We start from the raw sequence: 27,582 nt of genomic DNA on the forward strand, positions 1-27,582 counted from the left end.
GTCGGGGGTTCCGTACTAAGCTTCACACTTTATACATGAACATACTGTCACATTCATATGATATCATTGTTTTAACAGAAACCTGGCTTACTTCCGATATTAATGACGCAGAGTTCATTGATAACAGATACATAACATTCAGATGTGACCGCGATCGCTTAGCGACTAACAAGCTAGACGGAGGTGGGGTGGTTATCGCCGTAAGGCGCGAGCTCAAACCGGTTGCCGTGGCCATACCTAACCAGGCAATTACGGCTAGAGCTATCGAACATGTAATTGTCGCCTTGCCGTCCAGATCTCGTGCAAAGCAACATATAATTAGCGCAGCCTACGTACCACCAAATACTACTGAAGACTTTTATGCTATGCACTTTGAAACACTGCGTAATATAGTAGTACAAAACAACATTGAATCATTCTACATACTAGGTGACTATAATTTACCTAATGTGCAATGGATATACAGTGATTCCAATAGTTGTGGCATGCTAGGAATATGCACGAGCAAAACCGGTGACATTTTAACTGAATTTATGGCTTTATCTGACTCACGACAATTTAATGATATTAAAAATAATATTGGACGCATACTTGACTTATGCATATCCAATCAAGAGTGTTGTGTCCAACCGTGTGGCTACCTATTACCACCAGATAACTACCACCCCTCATTCAACGTAAATATAAAATTGAATGTTCGTTATAAAATTATGAAACGTCTTACTATGCTTAAATTTAACTATAAGGCTGCTAATTATGACACTATAAATACAGCACTGAATAAAATTGATTGGTCTATCGAGCTATGCAACATTGATACGGATATGGCTGTGCGTAGGTTTTATAATTTGATTTATGATATAATTAGATCGCATATCCCTACAGTCCGTTATAAGTCTACACAGTTTCCTTACTGGTTTTCCCCAGGCTTAGTACATATTTATAAGAACAAAGAAAAAGCCTGGAAAAAATGGAAAACATACAATAACATTTGCGATTACGAAATATTTTCTCTATATCGAACCAGGTTCAAAGAGGAGTGCAACAAATGTTATCTTAATCATATTAAATTAATCGAGGAAAATATCACCAAAAATATAAAAAATTTTTGGACTTACATATCTAAGCGTAAAAATACGAGTGCTATACCTGCCAACATGTATTACAAGAATAGTACCTCTGACGTCCCAATTGATACATGTAATTTGTTTGCCACATTCTTCCACTCAGTCTACGCACCTTCAACCTTAGACACTAACAACTGGCTGCCGAACACTACCCTTGCTGATAATTCCACTCTCATAACGGAGATACAAATCTCGATGACATCAATCACTAAAACACTAAGCAACCTAGACGAGTCTAAGGGGCCAGGACCGGATGGTTTGCCTGTTATATTTTTAAAGTCTACAGCTAGATCTCTGACAAAACCGCTTCATATATTATTCAACAATTGTTTAAAAAATGGCTTGTTTCCAGATATCTGGAAGCAAGCATATATAACACCAGTTCATAAAAGTGGCGATAAGCAAAATATCGAAAATTACCGACCTATTTCGATACTCTCTTTAATATCAAAAGTTTTTGAAACCCTGGTTCACAGCATTATTTATCCTAGTCTACACAGTGTGATAATCCCTGAACAGCATGGTTTTGTGAAACGTAGATCCACAACTACTAACCTATTAATTTTTACGAACTATTTGTTTGAGCATTTGGACCATCGCGTGCAAATCGATGCTGTATATACTGATTTTCAAAAATGCTTTGACAAAGTGGACCACGAACTGCTTCTCAATAAAATAGCTTTTAATGGTATCAGAGGAAATCTACTCAGATGGTTCTCCTCTTACGTAACTCGTAGAAGCCAGGTAGTTGTAATTAATGGTTATAAATCAGATATCATAGTAAACACAACTTCTGGGGTCCCACAGGGATCCATTTTAGGTCCTTTATTGTTCGTTATATATATTAATGACATAAAAAATTGTTTCCAGAACTCACAGTTCTTAATGTACGCCGATGACCTAAAAATTTATAGAAGTATTAGCAATGAGTCTGATGTCGACCTACTTCAGCAGGACCTAAATAGATTTATCCTTTTCTGCCATCGCAATAAATTGAAAATTAATTTTGACAAATGCTATTCCATCTCTTTTTCAAAAAATAAAAACGTTATAACAAATAATTACAAGCTATCTGACTCTATAGTAAAGCGCGTTTCATTAATTAAGGATTTGGGAGTTCTATTAGACTCGAAACTGCATCTAGATCAACACATAAGTACCATCAGAGATAAAGCGCTCAGATTATTCGGCTTCGTCATGAGGTCATGCAGTGACTTTAAGCGTCCCTCAACATTTTTAATATTGTACACAACACTTATACGCTCCCAAGTAGAGTATGCCACACCAGTATGGAACCCCTTATTTAATAAATATGCTGACACTTTGGAGAGAATACAAAGTAAATTCCTTAGTAGAATTGATATCCAATATGGGCGTACGAAACGAACGTACAGTCAATTGCTTGAAATTTATAAACTTCTTAGCTTACGCAATCGGCGTACTCTTTTGGGTGCAATGACATTGTACAATATTTGTCACAATATATATGATTGCATAGAACTAAACAATAAACTTAATTACGCAGTTCCACGCATAGCATATAGGCGGGCGGTGCGCACGCAGCGGCTATTTCACACGCCGCGTTACCGCACGCACGCTGGCGGTCGCGCCCCACTACACAGATTAGTCGACACACATGACAGACTTTTTAATGACCTTGACATTTTCTTTTCAACAAAACCAAAATTTAAAAAGCAAGTTAATGATATTTTAAGTGAACTGGATTAATAAATATATATATAGTTTTTTTATACATATAAAATCGCATTAGGTAACTCTTTTGTTTAAATATAAAGTAAATTTTGTAAATAACTTAGTTTTAAGACATCTAATTTTATATTTCTTTCCTCTTTATGTTTGTAAATATTTCTTTAATTAATGTTAAACTTTGTTATTCATCATGTAAGATACCAGTAACTATAAAATTAACCTGTGGATAACGGTGTGGGTTCTCACTAAAATTAATTTAATATCTACTTTAATTTGAAATTGTAAAATGTATTGTGTGAACTGTTTGTTGTCCCTAAGAAATAAAATAAAATAAATAAATAAAAGCACACTTTTGCTATTCTGCGGTCCTTATATGTCCTTATACATTCATTCATATTATATAAATACAGTGTCCTGATGTTTGTTTCCAGTAAACACCTAAACTAATGAACAGTTTTTAATCTGGATAGTCCAACTTGATAGATAGGATAGATTTTATTTCGATTTCGGAATAATTATTTTTATTTCCAATTATTGTTTTGTATGGACATAATATTTTTTTCTATGAGAGCATTTAGTGACGCATGGTTAGACAGTTCTGTTGTGAAACAATTTCATTATAACAACAGGGAGCTTATTTACGAAAAAACTCTTGATTTTATGAAATACTAGCTGACCCGGCAAACGTTGTTTTGCCATATAAAGTATAATTCACGCGATAGTTTTATAAATAATAAATAGCCTATGTGTTATTCTGGTGTGTAAGCTAAATTATTGTAGAGATTCATCAAAATCCAATCAGTAGTTTTTGCGTTAAATAAGTTCAAACATACATCCAGACATACAATACAGTATTTTATTTATTATGTACAGTACAACGTCTATCGGGTCAGCTAGTATAATATATTATAGGAATAAACATTTAAAGTATTATTAATCATTAAAAGGAAAGTTATAATGTTTTGTGTTAATGAAGATATTTTCCGAAAGTAATGCCACTTTCGGAAAAATCAAACACGAAGAATGTAGCTAATTAACTTAATTTTATACAGTATACAAAAAATTTTCTAAGATTAAGTACGCAGCCGTAGTTAACAAAAAGGAATTTTATCACTGGCTGTTAAGGTTTTCTATTTACTGTTATTCCAATTTACTACTCACTCAAGACTCTGATTTGCCTCGATACTTGTACACATTTTTTTATGTATGTTGAGAGAAATAAATTAATATAATATAATTTATAATTATATCATATAATATTGACTCGCTCTTACACAAATTATCTTGCCCCAAACTAGGCATAGCCTATAGGCTATGCCTAGTATGTGCCGTAGTATACTACGGGTGCAAGACAACGATATATTTAATACAATATACTTACTTAAACGTACATAAAAAACAAATAATCTTCCATGACTTGGAAATGCAATGCCTACTCGGTTGAGTCGAGTTAGTTATTCTTTTATCTTTTACATCCCAGAAAATGTACAAAACGAATGTGTTACGAAATTTAAGAGAATTGTTGAAAAACGTTGGTGTGGTAAAGGTTCTTATAACATAAATGATTTTCTTATTGATACCACAGACTGGGAATGAAGCGGACACCCTCAGGCTCTTTAAATTACATTGTAATCCAAACTTTTACAAAAAAAAGCCCGCTGATTTCTTGATTCTTCTCAGACCTGAGCCGATTTTGATAATCCTTTTTTTATTTGAAAGCTGGTGCTTCCCGTGTGGTCCCATTGTAATTTGGTCCAGATCTGGCAGTGGCATCCAGGAGTAAACCATAAAAGTCTCAAATTTACTATAGGTATGTGGACGACGAATAACTCAATATCGCCCCAACCGACTTCGATGATTCATTTTATTAATCATAGAGATTATTTTAGTAGAAAGGATATACTTCAAAGGTGGTTTGGTGGGAGTTTGGTTGGGTTTTGATTAAGGGCTCCATGACAGAGTAACGGAACTCTTCAATTCTTAGGAGCTAATAAACGATACTCGGCCGAATCTGTTTTATGCTTTTAAAATAATTATTTCAATTACCTACCTAACGTACATATGGTCAAGTAATTGTCGTAGTCTAATATGATGATCAATGGGACTCTTTACAGTAAGGGTGCGATCAGAGGCGGAATTTCTGTCTGTAATCAAATTGAAAAGCACTTACGTTCATTGCTGCATTGAAAATTTTTGTTAATGTACTTCAGATTCACCAAATATAAAAAAGAAATACAAAAATACATCCGACTTCTAAAACACTATTCCAAAACAATAGATTAATATGCACTAAAAAGTATAAAATTATTGCATATTTTTATAAAATCTAAATCTAGTTACGATTATTGTAATTTTTGGAATCGGTGTCAGCCAACTACCTACTATAATATGATGAGATGTGCTTGAGTCGTGAGGAGGCGAGAGGCGGGAGGCGGGAGCGGGTCGCGGCGGAAGGACACCGATTGCAAAAATAACAATAATCGTAACTAAAATTAGATTAATTAATTAGATTGTTTAAAAATACGCAATTATTTTTATGCTTTTTTGTGCATATTATATCTATTGTTTTGGAATAATCTTTTTGAAGTCGGTTGTTTTTTAGTTAAAAATTTTGAATAAAGATATTGGGTTACATACATGTGTGGTTAGCCTGTGAGGTTTACAATTTCTATCTCAGATACTTAAGAGTGTACTAACGTACATTCTTAAGTGAAGTAACGTACACTCTTAAGTGTTCTTATATTCTATAGAATAAGGATTAATATTGTGTAAATGAGCTTCCTATTTAACAAAAAATGTAAACAATTTGTTATGTTTTTAAAGTGATAACCCTCACTTCTAGGATTAATACACAAATAAAATTTGAAAACAAAATTTTATGAACGATGCGGGATTCGAACCCACGACCTCCGGCAGTTAAGATTTACAAGAGCGACATCTCAAGTCAATTTCCTAATTTGCAAATATTGGGGTTGAGCAGGTTATCAACTGTAAAGTAGATCCTGTAGATGAAGCCACAACCTGAGAGTTGAACAAAGCAAACAGAATTTTATAACGAGGCGGTAATCGAACGGTTAGCTCAGTGGCTAAGAGCACTGGCACGGAACGCCGGAGGCCGTGGGTTCGAATTCCGCATCGTTCATAAAATTTTATTTGTGAAAAAATGTAAAACAGGCTTGTATTTTTACAAACAATTGTATATGAACTAATTCATCAATATGATCGTCAAAATATAGTAGAGTGTACAGGGAATTGGGTAAATTTTTGAACTGTCATTTAGTAGCAAGCCTAACACTCTTTTATTTAAATTAGTCTTATAAGCCGGGACTTGAAATGCTAACGATGGACCAAAGCATCCCAAGGGAATGTAAATGTACCCAAATGAAGAGAGAATGTTATGAAGCATTTAATAGTTAATGTTAATCCTTATTCCCATAGAATAAAATAATGCAGGTATAAACTTTAAAAATCTTAATCATTATATCAAGCAACAAAAGACTTATTTACTTATTTTATAATTCTTAGAAATCATAAGCAAAATCCAACAGGTTAACTTACATCCACAGTTTGAAGACATAAGTTATTTAATATGATTTTTTTTTGGTGTATCATGTGATTGGATTGAAAAAAAAAATTAGTATATTTATTGATTTTAGGCTTCGAAGAACTGAGAAATAACGAGTTTCTAAGCCAGATGATAAAGACAAACATGAACAGGCATTAAACGTGTCCCCTCAAAGCAAAACACTTCTTCTTCTACAAGTACGTAATACTACAAATAAACGCTTCGCTAATTGGTTGTTAATAAAAACATGACAAGACGAAAAATCCCAAACAAAACACGACGTAAAATAATTTCCATACATTAAAAGACAAAACGGCGACAAAATGTTATAATCACCTAATAGACATCTCCAAAAAGCATACAGTTTTATATCTTTCACTCCATTTAAGAGCGAAAGTGCGAGCGCAAACGTACGTTAAAATATTCAAGCTTTATCGCGATTACACAGTGCTGGGAGAGCTCCAAAAATGACAACCATACCATATTTTAAAGAATTCCAGCCATTTACAAAAGAAGCTGCGACGAAGTTAAACGTTAAACGACCTGAAAAAATGTCTAATAATACGTTTACAGTTTGAAGGCTTCGACGCTGGGGCTGATTCTTAAAATATTTTTCGTTATTTAATTCTCTCCAAGCATTTATCTAACTAGGTGGTTAAGTGTATTTCATGTATAATTTCGACTGGATTGTGCACTAGTTCATATTCTATTCTAAAGTTTTCTGATGCTTGCGTCATTCGTTATTTTATTTTTTTGTTTCTTCGTTTCTTCGTCCATTATTAGGACAGGCAAAGCGTTCAAGCCCATACAGCCGTATTCATTATTTAATAATTAATTGTCAAAGCCATCTTTGTAAGATTTTTACAAAATTGTTCTTTTAAAAACGTAGAATAGCACGAGGAATAATAAATTATTGTAATGATTTTTGCTTCGTTAGTCCAAAGAAGTATAACTTCTTGCGTGCATACATAAGTACACACAAACTTTTTATTTGATTATTCATATTATTTTATTAACGTGCCTCAATAAGGCTACTGGAAACCCAAGCGCTGGCAGCTATTTCGGTCAACGGATCAACCTAGCTATACAACGAGGAAATGATGCCAGTATTCTTGGTACTTTCACGAAACGATAGTTTTAATTTGATGTAATCATATTACTGCAAATATAGTTATAATATTTGTTTTATTTGAATAATTTTTGATATTATTAATTAGGTATACCGATAAGAAGAGATACAGTGGTTACCGAAAAAATTGTTAAGAGAGTTTTATATCCCTACTACTGTTACTATCCGTAACCATTTTTACATGTTATTAATTACTTTTAAATGTTTTAATCAAGAAAAAATTAACGATCCATTACGTTAATAATATAATCACAAACAACTGTTAAGAAAGAAAAAAAAATAAGTGTAAATAAAATGGCTTACATTGCCAAAAATAAATTACCTTCAAAGAATCCGAATCCTAAAATAAAACCGTATAATACAAGTTTTCTGATGACACACAATACACCCATATCTGCTGTTTCAGCGATTGTATTCCCCTACCAACAGGAATATGTCGATTTCAATTCATCCCTAAAATATTCCACGTGCACAAAAATACTGGAATCGGCTTCGGCTCAAATCGATGGAATGAGGCGAAAGTGCCCGGGGAAATATCGCGTAATATAACAACAGATGTCTACGACGGTTACGTCAACTGGCCATCCATTCACAGGGCTAATAAAAGATTCAGGATTGTCGTTCACCTAAGGAAGGGTCCTTCCGAAGCATTGGCGTTAACTGGACGAGAAATTTCGCGGCCGGATCTCGAATATTATGAAGCTTTGTAAAATGTTCATGAATAATTTATTAATTACATTCAACTAAGTTAAATAGATTATATTATCTTTCACATAATTTTGAGATAAGCTGACTGAAATTTACTAGCATTCAATAGCAATGTTCGTTACAAATTAATGGGCGTTCGAATTGTTTAACAACTATGCAACCAGATGAAAATTAACGTATTTATTTAAGAATCAATTGACCAGAGACAAATCCTCGGTTTGTTTCAGTTATTTAAATAAATTATAGTCTACTTTTATGTATCACACATTTTTGGAAGAATTCCGCACATTTTTGAGACGTTGGATTATAATATTATTGCAATTTTTGCAGGCATCTTTAATAATTGTTGTAAATAAAATAGTGCCCATGTTAGTTACGAAGTCATACTTTGAAAATCGGTCAGGTTGTGATTAAATTTGTCGATAAAAAATTAATTATTACGAGTATCACTTAAGATAGTAAATTATGCACTGTTATGTCAATATGAAGAAAAAAGAAATATAGTTTGGTTATTGTTGGTGATTTCGTTTGCAAAGATAAAAAGTCTATAAATATTACTATAAAGGCAAATATAATATAAGCTATGTTTGTCCATCTGTTCCCTCTAATCTCCAAATCGGTGCACACTAACTCATGCTATAGTGCGTTAGTTATCATAATTAACCAATTACCAAGCTAAAATAACCTGACCTAGCCCAAGGAAACTAAAACCTTTCTACTAATCTCATATTAAATGTACGGGAGTGCTTAATATCAAATTTTTGGATACTTCTCATTTGATTTTAAAATAGTTATTGATGTCATTTTACTGTTTAGTTAACGTTCTTTCGATATCAGCTTAAAGTTTTTGATATCTGTAGTAGTTACGGAATAATCGTCTGGTCACACTTAACCATTACATCCTGTATATTTATTAGACGTTTAAGTGTTTTAATATCAAATGTGTGTAATAATTCTATATAAACACTAGCTTTTACCCGCGACTTCAGGCGCGTGCAATAGTTACCTTGGGCCTAACTTTGCAAATAATACAAAAGTGCTGTGGTTAATATATTTTTATAAGCTACCAACTACAGAACTTTCATCCCCATTTTTCTTATCCACACATGTCTAAATTTTAAAAACAGAAGAACAATTATTAATATTTAAAAGTTTCATGGTGTTATCTTCGTTAGTGACGAGCTTTCATACAAACTTCAACCCCCTATTTCAACCCTGCCAAGCTTTTTAATCGCGATAAAAGGTAGCCTAGGTCCTTTCGCAAGCTCTTGGCTATCTCTGTAATAAATTTCATCAAAATTGGTTCAGTGGTTTAGGCGTGAAAGCGTAACAAACAAATTTAGATTCACATTTATAATATTAGTAAAGAAAGTATTTCATTTACCAGAGGGGTAGGCTATGATTACAGTCATACATTTAAAATTATTGTTGTTTTTATATTCTTTCTTCTGTGGCTTTATTCATAATATATAATAAAATAATTCATGTTGCTTATTCTTGCAAGTGTTTCTTTAAATCTTTATTAATTTATAAATATTTAATCATTTAATCACAGATTGAACATGTAGTAACTATATAAGCTATATAGTTTTTAATTTGTTTCTATTTTCGATTTCAATTTCCGCTTACGTTATTAACTTTTCGACGGTTTTGCGGAGTCACTCTCTCTTTTACATGGTAAATGTAAAAGAGTGAGTAACTCCCTTGAGTAGTCCTTATCATGATATTAAAGAGAAAAGCCGATATTAAAGCGAAAAAAGTAATAAAATACATAAATTGTGTAAAGGCTAACTGAATACGACCTAACATCAAACAGCAATTGCCAATTTCGAGTCGGAAAGGTTCGAGCTATTATGTACGTGAGGCGGTCTAAAACAAACTTGTGTAATAAATAAATCTGTCCGATAAGAAATGGAGCTCTGGCATTTATATTCAAGGCGTTTGATAGTCTTAACCCGCGGTCTTAACCTACGTTCAGACCTAAAGCTTTGATAAGACCGATATTCGTTCTGAGAAAATTGCGGACTTTTAATAGTTTAACAAGCATCCGGGTTTGAGAAAGTATTTGTATAGCGACAAGCGACTAAGCGAGCTTGGATTTCTTTGAAAAATTTGTTTTGCATTTTATTGGGTTCGAGGAACGGAAGGCTGAAAAATGTTCCACGGAAATATTATAATGAATTAGTTTATAAGGAAAATTGCATTCAGTTTTTTTAGCAAATGACCCAATTTTATACCTATTATTATTTGTATTAACTTTACTACGACTTTATTTTATATCAACATTTCTCTTTTAAAACGTCGTTGAAGCTGGTATATTTTTTCCGGTAGGTACTTCATTAAATAAACTAAATTGGGACACTGAAATATTAAAATTTATTTTTTGAGATAATTCGTAATCGACTCTCAAAAAAAGAAGTAACACTAAATAAATAGTTCTTAACAGGCATTATTGTTTTTATTCTTCACAATTCATACATATTAGGAGAGTAAGTAAATAGTATAATTCTTATTACCATTTAGTTAAACAAGAACATACACAAAACAACAGCCATATTGAATTTGTTTATAGATATAATGTTACATGTGGTAATTTGGAAATATGTAGATTCATAATTTTATAAGTATTAAATAGATGAACTTTAAAATTATAAGCAGTTTTAGTTTTAGTTTTATATCTTAAAGAAAATAAGGGACGAGACCATCAGGACGTTTAGATAGAAATTAAAACGCCTTGCCCCTTTTAATGCAGTGCCGCTTAGGATTCTTGAAAAACCCAAAAATTCTGAGCGGCACTTGCGCTCGTCACCTTGAGACATAAGATGTTAAGTCTCATTTGCCCAGTAATTTCACTAGCAACGGTGCCCTTCAGACCGTAACACAGTAATGTTTACACATTACTGCTTCACGGCAGAAATAGGCGCCGATGTGGTACCCATAAACTAGCGCGCAAACTGTGCAAAGGAGCCTCCCACGGATATCTTATTGGTAAGTATTTATTCATAAATGAATAAACTAAATCATTGCCTCTTTATCTATAATAAAGACTTGTGAATAAAATATGAATCAATAAATCACACAATTTAATGGGATCTTGTATAATTTAGTCACGTTTCCGTGTTAAATCTACCGAGAAATCAAGTAAACGGACCCACTTACACCACCCTTTCCATTTGACCGAATGTTGTACAACATAATCAAAAAATAAATTTTTACGGTATTGCTCCGAACCTTCCTGGTAACTTTTTATTCCCCGAATAAGGGTTAGTCGTTTGTGTGTAGATTAAAAGACATTATTTACCCTCGTATGATGTATGTAACGCTTCAGAATTATGGCTGTGTTTGACACGGGTATCAACGTAGATCGAGTTACAGTATTAAGACTGTGATATATTTATAAACTTACATTAAGAATTGGTCTCCGCTCTGCTACAAACAGATACCGTACTACCTAAGAACAATAGCTTTTTTATTGCAGCAACTATTAGATGCTTGTGTAAATGGCATCTTTCAAATTTTGTAACAAACGCTTCGTGTTATTTTACATTTAAAATAAATAAAATGCAAAATACTTACTGATGCCATGTGATCGCAGTGTATTTCTTATTTCTTGCAGAATTATTAACATACTTTAACAGAACATGTGGCACCTCAACGTTACGCATTGTTTGAGACTGACTCGAGTACCCCCATTTGGGCGTAGTAAAAGTTGGAGCACAGCAGAGACCAATCTTTAATCTTAATTTGTATTGTAACATCGTAGTGTGTTCCGTCAGATTTTTATAGGTACTTACTATTTTTTCTTTGTAGGTTGCATCAGTGCATATAATTTTTTATGGAGGGGTTGTACCCCATTTTTTAGAGGACACATATAATATTATGTTTATATTTTATTTAAAAAACAATCAAACGTAAAGACAATACGCTGGTAATATCCCTCTATCTATTTCAGCTTATTCATTACAATATTTGATTTAGCATACTCATAGAGATATAACTAAAATTATGCGTGTTTATTAAGTCTGTAAGGTTTATTTAAAGTTTATAATTTCATTAAAGTTAATAAAGTATTAAAATACAAAGTCAGTTTTAGTGGTGATTAAACAGCTCTTTGTAGATACCAAATCTTAAATGTAATAATAATGCTACTGACACACTCTTACACAAATTATCTTGCCTCAAACTAGGCATAGCCTGTACTATGGGTACAAGACAACTATAATATATTTAATGCAATATACTTACTTAAACATACATAAATACATATAAACCATGACTATCCATGACTCGGAAAAAACATTCATATTCATCATATAAATAATTGCACTTACCTCTACCTCAAGGACCTCTATAATTTTGACTGAACCAAAAATTGCCGTCAGCTGACGTTAAACGTTGCTGAACATGTCATAATAGATGTAAGAAAATTTATTGAATTAGGCGTTACTTTGCGAAAATACCATAATTATACAAATAATTTAAGTTTTCTTTAGTGTTAATTCCACCAATATTTGTTTTTAAAACGATTCGACACGTGTTTAGTCTCTACACGAGTCATCCTCAGGACGTGTGGTCTCGCCAAAATCTGGCACGAGACTGTAGTCTCGTGTCTCGCCAAAATCTGGCACGAGACTACAGTCTCGTTCCAGATCAGTCGAATCGTTTTAAAAACAAATATTGGCGGAATTAACACTAAAGAAAACTTAAATCATTTGTATAATAGATCTAATTACAACTATTATATTTAGGCGCAATTCTTAATATCATATCGTCTTTTAACTGCACATACCAATAAACATTGACATTATTCACAAAAGTAAGGGAATACCTAAAATAAATAATTCGGTCTTATTAATTTTGGTTTTATTCTGAAAAAAAAAATGTTAACGTAAAACACTTACATTACATGCTTTCAGAACAACGAAAAATATCAATTCCTGGCAGCATAATGACGTTGCTAATTCGATGGCGAGATTAGAAAAAACCACACCTAATTTCTTATCACTTGTGCGTATGTAAAAACAAATGTTAACTTACTATCAAAATATTCCAATTAGGACGATTTCAGGTAAGGGAATGAAACAAAATATTACTATGTCACTTATATCTTGCTCGCGTCAGTTAAAAAAGAATAACTTAATATATATAAAGTACGTATCACGTTGTTTGTCCGCGATGGACTCCTAAACTAATGATCGGATTTTAATGGGGATTACTTCATAGAGTGCAGCTTAGTCCAACTTGAGAGATAGGATAGTTTTAATTTCGATTTAGGACCCATTACTAGTTTTAGTTTTGTTTTGTATAGACATACTTTCTATGAAAGAATTTAGTGACGCACGGGTTGACAGTTCCTCTGTAAAACAATTTCATTATAACAACAGGGAGCGCTTTTACGAAATAATTCTTGATCTTTTGAAATATTATTGGCAATTTCCTATAAAACAGTATTTTTTTTTACTATCAACAGAACAACATCTGTTGGGTCAGTAATAAATGTATTTTAATATTTTTAATTTAATTATATAAAGTACGAACATCCATTGATTTAAATCAAAATATCTAGGTAATGTTTCTACAGCTGAAAATAAAAGTAACTGTCTGTGTGATGTGCGAGTTATCGATAAGTGTATCATAATGTAATTAATGTGACCATGTGTGTGACGTGGATCCGGTTGTTGGTGATGCTCGCTGCTAGCTGGGCTCAGGAAGGTGAATGGAGCGAGGATGCTGAAGACTTGGGTATGTAGTTTCATTTTTTTTAACTAAAAGCTTATTTAATGGCGTTTGGTACTTAGAGAAGGGTTAAAAACGTTAAGCCGCGTCACCGACATGCTCATGTAAATGTGATTATTAATAACACATACTGTGTCTATGATTTTACGTATGCTCATTGCTTACTATTTTTAATTATAATATTTGTGTAAATAATGTTATATGTATATATTGATCAGTCAGTTATAATATGATTGAATTAAAAACACCTATAAATAAAAATAACGTAAGTGAAACTTTTCTTCACAAATGAATTAAAAAAGGCTATATTTGGCAAAAACAGAATAAATAAAATACTTTTAAAGGATTAAAACGCGTGAAATTGTAACAGTTTTACATTAGATGTTTGCGTAAAAGTTACATTTTTATTTTAGTTAACCCGACGTTTCAAGACCTTTCCAGATCTCGTTTTCAGGGGGACTGCAGAGTGAGTCAAAGATAGTATTTGTAAGTTGTTGTCGGGTTAACTAAAATAAAAATGTAACTTTTACTCAAACATCTAATGTAAAACCGTTACAATTACACGCGTTTTAATCCTTTAAAAGTGTTTTATTTATTAAGTTAAACAGATCTAAAATGGATGAACTAAGAATAATAATAGGTCCTTTTAAAATAGAAGAAATGATATCAGAATCATTATGTAGAATCAACACTGGAAAGAATAAAAAGTCCCTGGGATTGTACCATGTGACAAAGCTCATTCCTCAGTTGGATTATTCAAACTAACCCTAACTAGTTTGCACTTCTGAGGGGGGGAGATGTAAGTTTTGTACACAGTATGTGTACGCGGCCTAACAATTATGAGGTTACACATGAAGAATGACATTGACAGGAGCACACCGGAGAGAGAGAATTTAAGCCTGCATGTGGAGGGATATATTTCTAATTGTATAAAAGTATTGAAAAGAAATAAATTTCACAAAATAACTAGTTTAACTTAAGTAAAGTAATTCAGAGTCGATCTACTAAAATATTGTAAGTAAAAAACCTGTTAATTGTCGATTTTTATATTTTTAGGTTAGTAGATGCACAATGTGTCAATATTTTTGTGTGTTTTAATAGTATGATAACAAAAAATATTTCTATTTTCGATACATCAAGTTGTGCGTTATTTACTCCAGTATCATCTAAGATATTACATATAAATCACAATAATGTACCACACACAAAAAAAAAAAATTTACAATTACCCGCTTAGTAGAAAAGGATGCACCCAAATGTAGAAAGCTGCAGTGTTTGTTGTAACGATCTAAACCAAGAAATTACTGGCTAAAATGTAAACAGACAGATACATATTAAGAAATTTATTGAATAAGGCAAGAATTCAATAACAATCCAAATGTTATAGATTTTCTTTAGTGTTAACTCCACTAAGATTTTTCTATAACTAATTCGAAACGTGTTTCGCCTCTACACCAGGCATCCTCAGGAGATGTTGACTCTCCAAATGCTGGAACGAGACTACTTGAGTCTCTCTAATAAATAATGATAGAGGTATATAGTATTTATATTAACAGTGTAACAAGTCTAAAATTCAGTAAGTTTGAGATACGCATGAAAAATTGTTCTACGATAACCCACCACTATTACCAGAGAGAAACAAGTCAGAGGGAGTCTCCTTTACACAGGATGCCGGCTAGATTATGGGTACCAACGGCACCTATTTCTGCCGTGAAGCAGTAATGTGTAAAAATTACTGTGTTTCGGTCTGAAGAGTGCCATAGCTAGTGAAATTACTGGGCAAATGAGACTTAACATGTTATGTCTCAAGGTGATGAGCGCAATTGTAGTGCCGCTCAGAATTTTCGGGCTTTTCAAGAATCCTTAGTTGCACTGCATTGTAATGGGCATGGTATTAATTACCATTAGCTGAACGTTCTGATCGTCCCGTATTTTATAAAAAAAAATAATAACTAAACCCAATTTAGTTACTTCCTATATATCTGTATAAGTATAGGATATTATCGTTTCGTACAGTAACAACTGTAGTTGTTCTTACACGCTTTTTATTAGCTTCACCTGTATGTATGTTTGTTCAGATTTCGTTCAAACTTCGTAGATTTATCGAGGACCGATGACAATGCATTAATTTGGTAAAATTACTCTATTTTTCAATTTGCAAAGTTATTTTTTTGTTAATTTATGTCATTTTTCATCTATCGTCAATAAGGCAGGAATTTATGTTAATGTTAATTTTCAACCGTTATCTTTTCAACCAAAGCGTGTTTTTTAGTTTTTTCAAACTATTTTTATTTAAATTTTGCTTGAGAACTCTTTTGTGAATTGTTATTCTTTAGAACAATATTTTTTTTAAATACACTCAACCAACATCAAAATTTTCCATAGAAATTTAGGTTTATAGGTAGGTAGCATAAATCTTTCAGATTTTGTTTGTTTAATGTCTTGTATCGTAAGTTTTTTTTAAGTTATTTGTACGTTTTAAATTATCATGATTTCATTTCATTTTGAATATGCACTCTAAATAGAATTACTTCTAAAACTATTTTATTTCATTTTAAATATGCATTCAACTTTAAAATAAATAGAATTACTTTTAATAATAATACACAAAAGATTTATAAACGACGAAAGAGAAAAAAGTCCCACTTAGTTGCGTACTCGTTGAGTCTTACGACGTTATTCGGGGTGAAGAGTTCGTCTGTGCGCGCCCTTAGGAGTTGTCAGGCATTTGTCTCAATTATTCTTAACTAGCGGCTCGTGACTCAGCAACCCCTTTCCGCTGTTTCAGCAAATAATTCCCACTATTTGTTGTTATAACAACTTTTACTGTTTATTTCAACTTGTCTACGCTTTTATTAATGGTTTTTGTTTGTGAGCATATTTTAAATGGGTAGACTTTTAGTTTTGGAATATTATAAAAAGAATTAGTTTTTTTTATGAAACCACGATGTAAGTGAAACTTTTTTCACAAAATATACTTTTTAGGGCCGGCAACGTTCCTGTGGTCCTTTGGTGTGATAACAGTACAGTAGTTTGATCACTTAACATCAAATTAAATTTTGCTACCAAAATCTATGAAGGATGCGGGTCTCAAACCCGCGACTTTTCGGGTTCCATCCGTGCGCTCTTCCGGCTGAGCCAACCGTTCGAGTGACGTATGGTTCGTACATCTCTTAAGTGTGAATTCCGCTAAGATCCGTCTTCAATCAATTCGACACGTCTTTCGCCTTTACATGAGGCATCCTCGGGAGATGTTGACGCGCCAAATGCTGCCAAGAGACTGAAAAAGCATTTGGATAACTGAATATTAAAAAAAAATTTCAAGAAATAAATATTATGACTGTTTATTGTCAGTACATTTATGAAAATTTAATATATGTTCACAAAAATCGTCACCTTTTTGCTCTTAATAGTGATTTTCATTATTATAACACTAGAAATAAGGGATTGCTTGTAACTAATTCTAGTAGGCTTCATAAGATACATAATAGCTTTAAGGGTAAGTGTATACACTTCTACAATAAAGTCCCAGCCACTGTTCAGGCATTATCTATAAAGAAATTTAAATATTTTATAAAAAAATGGCTCTGTCGTAAATCCTATTACTCCACTGCTGAATATCTAAATGATCGGACAGCCTGGGACTAGATTGTGATTATTTTATAGCGATAGAAATGACTGTATAATATTGTATATTTTTATTGAAAAGAGCGCATAAAAAAAGAATGCTGGGAGAGTTTCTTGCGCCGCTTCTTCTCTCTCAGAGCGCCATTTGTTTCCGAAGCGGTAGTAGTATCTAGTAGTATAAGAAATGACATCAAAAAGAATTCTAAAGGAATCAATTTTGAGAAATTAAATGCCTTTTATGCCTTTATTATTCAGAGATAAAGTAATTACGGTGAAAATAGCATTACATAATAATATTATAAATATTGAGCAAATAAACAATTACTTTGTATAGAAAGAAAACTATCTTGTAGAAATATATTAACTAAGCAGCCTACTAACAAAGGAAAACTGTAAAATATAACCCTTCTTAAGAATGCTTCTTAGAAACCGGCGTCTGTTTATGACTACATAAACGTTGTTTAAATTAATATTCCATAATTTATTTTGTAAATCTAGCAATGGAAATATGTAGTATTTTTCTACCGTGAGTATTATGAATTATTTATTTATAACTCAGCAATGTTTTCAGCGGTTATAATTACGAATGAAAAAAGGTCCATGAAATTTGGTATGAAATAATTTTTTTATATTTAATCCCAGAAGTTAGGGATAATCTCTTAAAAATAACAAACTGCTTAGTGATAAAATAACGAAAAGTGCTTGTGTCCTTAGTTTATTGATATTATTGATCTCCGCAGTGCTCCAACTAGATACCGCACGACCTAAGAACAATTGCTTTTCTATAACAGCAACTATTAGATGCTTGTGTGCGTGGCATCTTGACTCTTAATGGAATCTTTCAAATGTTGTAACATACGCTTCGTGTTATTTTACATTGAAATTAATAAAACACAAAATACTGATGATATGTGATCCCAGTGTCTGTGTCAAAGTTTTACTACACATCCCGGCATTTTAGTTTCAAAGTTAAACAGAACATAATATGGCACGTTAACGTCACACATTATTCGAGACTGGCTCGGGTACGCTCACGACGACGCCTAACGTCGTATTAGCTCCCGCATAAACCTAAAAATTCTGAGCGGCACTACAATTGCGCTTGTCACCTTGAGACATAAGATGTTCGATGTTGATGATCTTCAGACCGAAACACAGTAATGTTTACACATTACTGATTCACGGCAGAAATAGGCGCCGTTGTGATACCCATAATCTAGCCGACATCCTTGCAAAGGAGCCTCCACTGGTGAAATGAATTGTGGAATGCCAGTTGTCAAAGAGATGCGGGATATGTCACATATTTACATTACATTAGTAAAAATATAAAACAGTGTATACTTATGACCACACGGCTGAAGTGAATATTTCATCAAGATGAGATTAATAATATGAAATACAAAAATCTCTCCGATAAATTTTACTTTGAACTTGAGCCGACGTGACCCGAAGCTGCGGTATTGCCCATCGTGACGATTTACTCTCGTGCAATACCTACAAAATAAAGTGTTTTAAACCTAAAGAAAATATTTTCACTTCATAATTGCTAACTTTAACATTGCTGTATACTTTGCCTTAGCTTAACTCTGGCAACAAGTAAAGAAAACTTTCTTAGGCAATAGGAAAGCGAACATAGAGAAAGATCTGTTTGACGTGATACTAAAAGCGAAACAATTTAGGTTATTAATTTGAAATAAGAATTTCGCTAAAACGCTAGTATAAGTCTGGTTAATATTAATTCGGTATGGATACCGATGAAAAAAGAAAAAAAACTTAAAATAAAACCGTATACGTTACCCAAATTTCATTTCCATTTCCATTTAAGGATTTTACTTTAGTAAGACGAAGGTTTTCAATCAGTTTGCATTGCCAGTGATGACTAACGGTACGTAGAGTGTGAGAAAACTGATGAAAAATGGTGGCAGAGGGCAATAGAGAGGGCTATGCTCGGAGTTCCTAAATGAGGAAAACCTAACTCATCGACATAGCCCAAGTGAAGGCGAAACTGAAGTGGCAGTTGGCAGGGCACATAGTTCAACGCACACATGGCCAGTGGAGCCGTAAAGTCCTGAAATGGCGACCACATATCAGAAGGCCCAGTAGGCCCCACCCAAGATGGACCAAAGATCTGGTCAAGATCGTCGAAATACGTTGGATGAGGGCAGCGCATGACTGATCGTCGTGGATATCTTTGAGGGTGGCTTTTGTCCAGCAATGGATGAAGAAGATCAAGTTATTATCAATTTGATTGAATTTGAATCAGAATACCATACTATGCACAATGCCAATATATATTTACACAAATTGCTTATTTATTTGTAACAAGATATGACGTGTATTTATACCTTTTGATTGTTATGAAAGCCACAAGCAAGGTGAGCAATCCAATTTGTCCAATAAGAGCCTTCCCTAAAGGCAATCAGGAAGAAACATGGGATAACGTGAACTGAACAAACTGAAATATACTCCCCATTTTAATTTTCGACAAGCAATCGAGCTTAATGGGTTGATCGCGATTCCCACTTGAATTTGTTCGATTTTGTTTAATTTGATCGCTTCGACGATTCATTGCCAGGAATGTAGGGAAATACCGGCTAAGTTATATATGATTCGGTTTGGGTAAAATCTTAATATATATAATTTACGTGTCACGTTGTTTGTCCGTGATAGACTCCTAAACCAATGAACTTCGTTTTTTTCATTCGTTCAGTCCAACTTGAGGGATAGGATAGTTTTTATTTCAATATTTGTTTCGTATAGACATATTTCCTATGAGAGAATTTGGTGAAGTACGGCTTGAAAGTTCCACTGTGAAACAATTTCGTTTTAACAACAGGGAGCATTTTTTACGAAATAATTCTTGATATTTTGAAATATTATTGGTAAATTCTTATAAAACTGTATTTTTTTTATTATCTACAGAACAACATCTGTCGGGTCAGCTAGTTACTTATATATTAGTGTAGGTATTAAGCTGAGTAGATATCGCTATGACGATTATTACAAAGATTAAGAAGAAAGGTTTTTGAGTGTTTTGAAGGTATGGGTACCTTATATATGATAAATAAATATGGGTATCGTTTCGACCCGGAAACACCGCACAAGGTAACTCATTCCACAGCTTGGTTATTTGTCAATTTTTATGACAATAAGGGTACAGACGTTCAGCTGGAGGTATTTGATACGCCCTGCCCATTACATTACAGTTCCACTCAGGATTCCTGAAAAATCCTACAACCTGAATGGCACTACAATTGCGCTCGTCTACTTGAGACATAAGATGTTATGTCTCGTTTGCCCAGTTATTTTACTAGCTAAAGCGCTCTCTGACCGAAACACAAAAATTTTTATACATTACTGCTTCACGGCAGAAATAGGTGCCATTGCGGTACACATAATCTAGCCGGCATCATGTGCAAAGAAGCCTCCCACTGGTAAAGTGGAAGAAATTTTTCTTGAAGACCGCACTGTAGAGGAATGCCACACATCCAAATGTTGGGGATGATATCCGAATTTGTAGGCGTGTCAAGTGACGGTCGAATTCGGCGGCAGGAATCAGGTCGAACAGCTCTTCGGAACTATCCCCGTGATAAATTCGGTAGAAGATACACAATGAACCGACATCCCAACGCAACGTTAAGTGATCTACTGCAAAACCAATCCAACCCGATCTTATCTGTTGCAAAATGTTTTCACTCCCGTCTTCTTTCAGTATTCCTACCTTTTCTTCATATGACGTTTCATGTTTTGTTTTGTCACTGTTTTGGGTCAAACTTTTTTATATAGCTTCAAACCAGATATAGTCCCAAACGCGCCAGCCAGATACTCGGAATTTACGAGCACTTTCGGCAACATGAGTGTTTATCACCGAGTTTTTATGAATGGCAGAAATTAGAGAATACGAACAGAGCATTTCAAACTACATTGAACGAAATTTGAAGTCAAAGTCAAGTGAACTTTATTCAATAAGGCTTAAATTAAAGCACTTTTGAATCGTAATTCAATAGTTTTAAAGTGTATTTCAGAAAATTAAGAGCTTGTAAAGAACATACAATTAACTTAATCTTTTAAATTAAATAGAGTATTTTACCAATTTATTCCTCTCCTTAACAAAATTGGGCAGAAGTTATTGCAAGCCATTTTTATTGTTAAAGGATATATTGTGTGAACAATAAACGAAATAAAAATTAAGGTACGAAATAATATTATAAACAAGACAGTTTGCAATTACAAGTACAATTGCAGGTCTATATTTCATCGTTCATATTAAAAGTCAATGTTCATATTGTTAGTTATACATACATACATACATAAAATCACGCCTCTTTCCCGTAGGGGTAGGCAGAGACCACTTCTTTCCACTTGCTACGATCCTTACATACTTGTTTCGCTTCGTCCACTTTCATTATTCCTTTCATACATACTCTCCGGTATAGGGTACTCTTGACCTGGCTTTTTTCAAGACGTCCTTGATTTGATCTTGAAACGTCCGCCTAGGTCTTCCCCTTCCAACAATTTCATTCTCACTGGCCTTATACACTTTCTTCGTAAATCGTTCTTCATTCATTTTCTCGACATGTCCAAACAGTCTCAGCATACCTTTCTCAATTTTTGTTACAACATCTTCTTTCAGACCACAACGTTTCCTTATCTCACTATTTCTTATCCTGTCACTCAGTTTAACTCCTATCATAGTTCTCAACGCTCTCATCTCAACTGCATTTATTCTGCTTTCATGTTTGTTCTGCCATACCCAACTTTCACTTCCGTACATGAGTGTTGGAACCAACACCGCCTCCAAACGAGCCTTATTAGACACCCTCTGCCTGTTAGTTGTGATCCGATTAAATTGAACATAAAGGTTCGAATCAGTTAAACATTTTCCGAGATTAACGTGCACAAATAGACAAATCGACAACCTGACAATAGTCTCAAGTCTTAGTAGTATGGTTAGTAAATTGTTTTTTTTAACCTGTTATAACAGTAATAACTGTAGAATCATTTAATTATTATATTATTACTATAAAATTAATAATTTAATTATGTATGTATTGTAATTAAATTTTTAATTTATGTCACAATCGTGATTTAATTTTCAAAACATAGAAATTTTTACTATTTAATGTACTTGCTTTTTATATAAGAATGTTATTTGTGCCTATAATTGAGGTAGCACTCAACTTATATTTTTTTTTTGGCATGATTTCGTGTGTTCTTTGTTGGTGCGATAAATAAATAAAAAATTTAATCTATATTTTTGGCTTTGGCAATACAAATACCAAGATTCAAATAAATCATTTACATATAAAGAATCTACGAAATAGCTTTAATAAAATAGCAAACTTAAGATAGATTAAACGATTGAAAATAAAAAACGACGCAATTTTAATTGTTCATGCATGGTGGAGTCTTTTCTATTGGAATTTTATTGAGGCGATTAATTTTATTGCGAAAATTTCTGGACAGCGGAACGAATGGAAAACGGGAACGGTAGCTTTACCGACCTTTTGCGGTTGGTCGATGGATATGTTCAGAGCCAATCTAATCAAAGAACAGAAAAGCAAAAAGCTACAACAACTGCCTTGTTATTGATTGTATGAAATGGAGTTTTAATGTAATTGGAAATTGTAAATGATCATTCGTTTTACTGTAGTGAACTGGGGTATTCAATATTGAATCATTGTCGATTTGTTCACAATAGCATTTCGCTTAACGTAATGTTTTTGTAATTTATTTAAACGACAATAATAATTTGAGGCGATAAATGAAGGTGACGTTAAAAAACCCTTGATGAAGTTAATGTTAAAGTAGAATGCCGATCCTTGTATTAAAATTGGGCTATACTTTCGTCTTAACCAAATCATAGGTAAAACATTAGAAATATTCTCAAAATTATGTTAAAAAATCAGTAAGATATAAATAGGAATAGGAAATTGTAGTAACCTGATTTTTAAATTTGAATTTTGATCAAATAAAGAATAACAAATACATAAATTATCAAAACTTTCGTGAGTCAATTCAATTTACAATTACTGTAAAAGGTGGGATAACGTTATCGCGAACCCACCACACTCACCCTGATGAAGGACCTCCGAATGGCCCGAAACTAGTCGGTACCGACACCGACAAAACGTGAGTAAAGCCGTAATAATAGATAATTAAAAAGTACATAAATAAATAATAATAATTAAAATATATACGAATTATAATTCAAAAGGAATATTTTGTATGCATACGAGCTTCAGACGCATTATAGTGAGCAATATAGCACATTTTCCGCCATTATCCTTTATTATGTAAAGCAAAAATGAGGTATATAATAGAGATGAAACTTTACGCCTTACCAGCTGATCCGACAAACGCTGTTCGGTCAATAGAATAAAAATGTGAGTACTCGGGAATACTGTAGTTTAAAGCAATCTGAAATGTATAATTACGTATTTCTGATTTAATCTAAATTATTAATGATCTTACGAATAATTTTATAATAATCGTATTTTTGTGTAAACAGGTTTTATATTACCGCTTTATAATTGCCAATTTTTTTAAAATATTAACATGGATATGATATGTTCTCCTTAAGAGATAGATATTATATACCATCTCGGACTTTTCTGTGGACCTTTATAAGATACACAATTCCATTATTTTGTTATATCTCAATGGGCTTAGACAGTGTTTTCGTTGCAATCTCCAAGACGGCTTAATTTTTTGCGACACCTTCAACAAATATCATTAATGTTTAAAAATATATATTCAAAAACTTTACACACTAAAACCTTCCTCGAGTACCATGCTATGGTTAATGCATGCATGAAAATCGGTGCAGTAGTTTTTGAGTTTATTGCGAACAGACAGAAGGGGCGGAGGACTTTGTTTTATAAATGTAATGACAAGATTACATGAGACCTTTGCACTCAATCGTCATATAAAAATAATAAAATTTATTAATACTTGAGTTCTATAAGTATGTTTAATTTATATGTAACTATCTTTCCCCGCTCTGTGGTTAAACATAATACTGTCAAATATTGATTTTCTTTTGCATCTTTTATTTGGAAAATTTTGCTTACTCGACAAATAATCTTGAAATCTAATGAGGGAAATGCCTAATTTGGTGTTTCTATCTATTGACAAAAAAGATATTATCAATTCATTTGTACAAGCCGGCTGTTTAGAATCTATGTACATAATAATTCCTAAAAGTATTTTGTCGTAATTTTTAACAAAAAATTTTCATATACAGCCATTGTAAAATACCCTAATGATTGAAAATCTCGTTGTGTTTCTTTTATGTTCTTCCCACGGGCTCTACTTTTTCCAAACATAATGGTAGATTCATTAATTTAATAGAAATATTTATAGTGAGCGCTTAGTTTAAGCCTAATTGAGTAAAGTATATTTGATTTTGACTTTGAATAATATAATGAGAGGCAATATAATATATAGGTAATATTTGTTATTTTTATAGCCATACCTCACTTCTAGTATTAATACACAAATAAAATTTGAAAATAAAATTTTATGAACGTTGCGGGCCTCGAGCCCACGACCTCTAGCGTTCCGTACCAGTGCTCTAAAAGAGTTTGAATAAATTATTAAGATTTACAAGAGCAACATCTCAAGTCAATTTCCTAACATGCGAATATTGGGGTTGAGCAGGTTATCAACTGTAAAGTAGATCTGTAGATGAAGCCACAACCTGAGAGTTGTTCAAAGCATAAAGGTCATATGTTGAAGATAATTTTATAAGTAAACGAGCGGTGAGTAGGTCAAGCTAAGCTTACTTCATGTACGCGTCCCCACAATAATTTTATTGATATTACCCCTGGAAACCTGTCATACGCTCCACCGCAGTCGTATATCTTCACAGTCGAGAAAAAATATGATATATCGAGAGAACGGGGACGTGAGAGCTTTCTTAGCAGTTCTTTAGCAAGTTTAATGTCTGTTAGTGTTGAAACCTTGTACTTATTGCACGAAGCGCTTTTGAAAACAATATATAAATGTTTATTTTCGTGAGATGCTCTTTGTAAAACTAGTATGGAATAAATCGTGTTTCAGAAATTTGTTATTGTTAAGTGGGATTCCTTTATGGGAGTAAATGTACAAATTTAATTTTATACTTAAATTAAGCTAGCTATACGGACGGTTGGCTTAGCCGGAAGAGTGCTGAAGCTGAACCCGAAAGGTATGGGTCTGAATACCACATTTTTCAAAAATGTTGGTACGATTAAATCTATAAATCATATTCAGTTTTCTCAGTAGATATTTACTCCAAATGGCTTTGTAGGCTATAAGATAACTTAATAAATAATATATATAAAACGTGTTTATATTAAATTCCCATAACTTTAGGATTATAATCTCTATCTAAAAAGAAAGAGAAAAGTCCAAGAAACATGTGTATTAAAATGAATATTATGGGTGTAAAAATGTTTTTAAATGTACATTGTGTCTTAATTTTCAAGTCCTAATCTTAGCGACGTCTTCGATTAGTCAAAGGACATAATAATCAATGAAACTAATATAGTGACATATTTTTCATTGATAAGTAGGTAAGTACAATTATTGATAATTTGAAGCTCTTACCATGTAGAGTTGCCAATTTTATCGTAAGGGCGAATTGTAAGAAACGCAAATTAAAAACAAAAAAAAAAAACAGAATACCTTAGAGTTATGGGAATTCAACATAAATACGTTGTATGTACACACATTAAATATGATCCAGTTTATTGGACGACCCCTATTGCCCAGTGGTTAGTGACCCTGCCTACTGAGCTATAGAGGTCACGGGTTCGAATCCCGGTAGGTGTAAACATTGAATATGAATGTTTATTTCCGAGTCATGAATGTCTGTATGTTTGTTTAAGTAAGTATATTGTATTAAATATATCAATATTTGTGTGTCAATATTTATTTATTTATATTTCAAGTCAAAAATCAATGACAACTCCGTACTCCAAGGTCAATAAACAGGAAGTGTTGTTCGTTTTCTATTGTTGACTCTATCTAGACTTATAAATTATCTGAGGTCATCACCTCAGATAATTGGTATATGTAGGGCTAATCAAAATTAATCTCTTTAAACTGAGGGCCTACCATCAACTTTTAGTTAGCGATGCGATTCCGATGCAGTTCAGTTTAGCTATCCAAACTGAATCGCTAAAATTCGTACCATGAAGTGCCTTTTACTGAATGGCGTTTGGATCGCTTATTAAGAATGAACGAAATAAATTTGTCTGTGTGAGAAAGAGATGACGCTCTACAGTCGTTGCATAAGTTTGTCTCTCTTACTCGAACCATATGCGTTGCGTTTCCAAACCTAAAATGATATGATTTTAGAGGTTTTTTCGCGTAGAAAATACTAAAAATACATTTTGAAATTGCGCTTTATAGCGTCAAAACCATTAAGCCCTTTTATGTACTTATTAAATGATAGTAATATAAATATAATATATAGTTCTTTGAATTACAAATTAAATGTTTGCTTAGGTGTTTTCGTTTTCATAACTCGTTATTCTTCAATAACGAGTTATGAACGCACCTCCATTGATGTTTAATTTGACAGGAGCACAGAGTACATTTTTTTTAATTCGTTCTTGCGAACAGGCTATACCCCGGGCCCATACTGCCTCGTCTTTAGTATTTTCATTTTCAGTATTAGTTGTTTTACCAAAAGTATTCTCACCTCATCTTTCATCAATAAAATTTTACTTTTCTGTATGTTTTCACTATTTTTTAAAAGTTGTTAATAACACGATTCACTTTCCTCTAAGGAAGTAGCAACTTTTTTCGAATCCGTCACTTTGACACATAAGCTATATATAGTTTAGGTTGAAATATTCCTCATGGTACGAATGAATGAACGAACTAAACGAGTTTGCATTTGCTTTCTGACTTGATTTGACGTCAACCTAAATTAAATAGCTCCAAACACGTCATGGTAAGAAATAGCAAAACGGTTCATTTTAGGTTGT

At 32.9% G+C, this 27,582-nt stretch overlaps 1 protein-coding gene across 1 annotated transcript in view; it reads left to right on the top strand.

The window, feature by feature from the left end:
* LOC126968590 (hemicentin-1-like) overlaps positions 1-27,582 on the top strand; it is a 199,962-nt gene that overhangs the window by 14,445 nt on the left and 157,935 nt on the right. Inside the window, exon 2 of the mRNA XM_050813599.1 lies at positions 13,806-13,981. Within this exon, the coding sequence (XP_050669556.1) occupies positions 13,894-13,981 (88 nt within the window). The 5' untranslated portion in view covers positions 13,806-13,893. The remainder of the gene's footprint in view (positions 1-13,805; positions 13,982-27,582) is intronic.

This window comes from Leptidea sinapis, chromosome 16 (assembly GCF_905404315.1).
Source record: "Leptidea sinapis chromosome 16, ilLepSina1.1, whole genome shotgun sequence".
In the NCBI taxonomy this organism is placed as follows: domain Eukaryota; kingdom Metazoa; phylum Arthropoda; class Insecta; order Lepidoptera; family Pieridae; genus Leptidea; species Leptidea sinapis.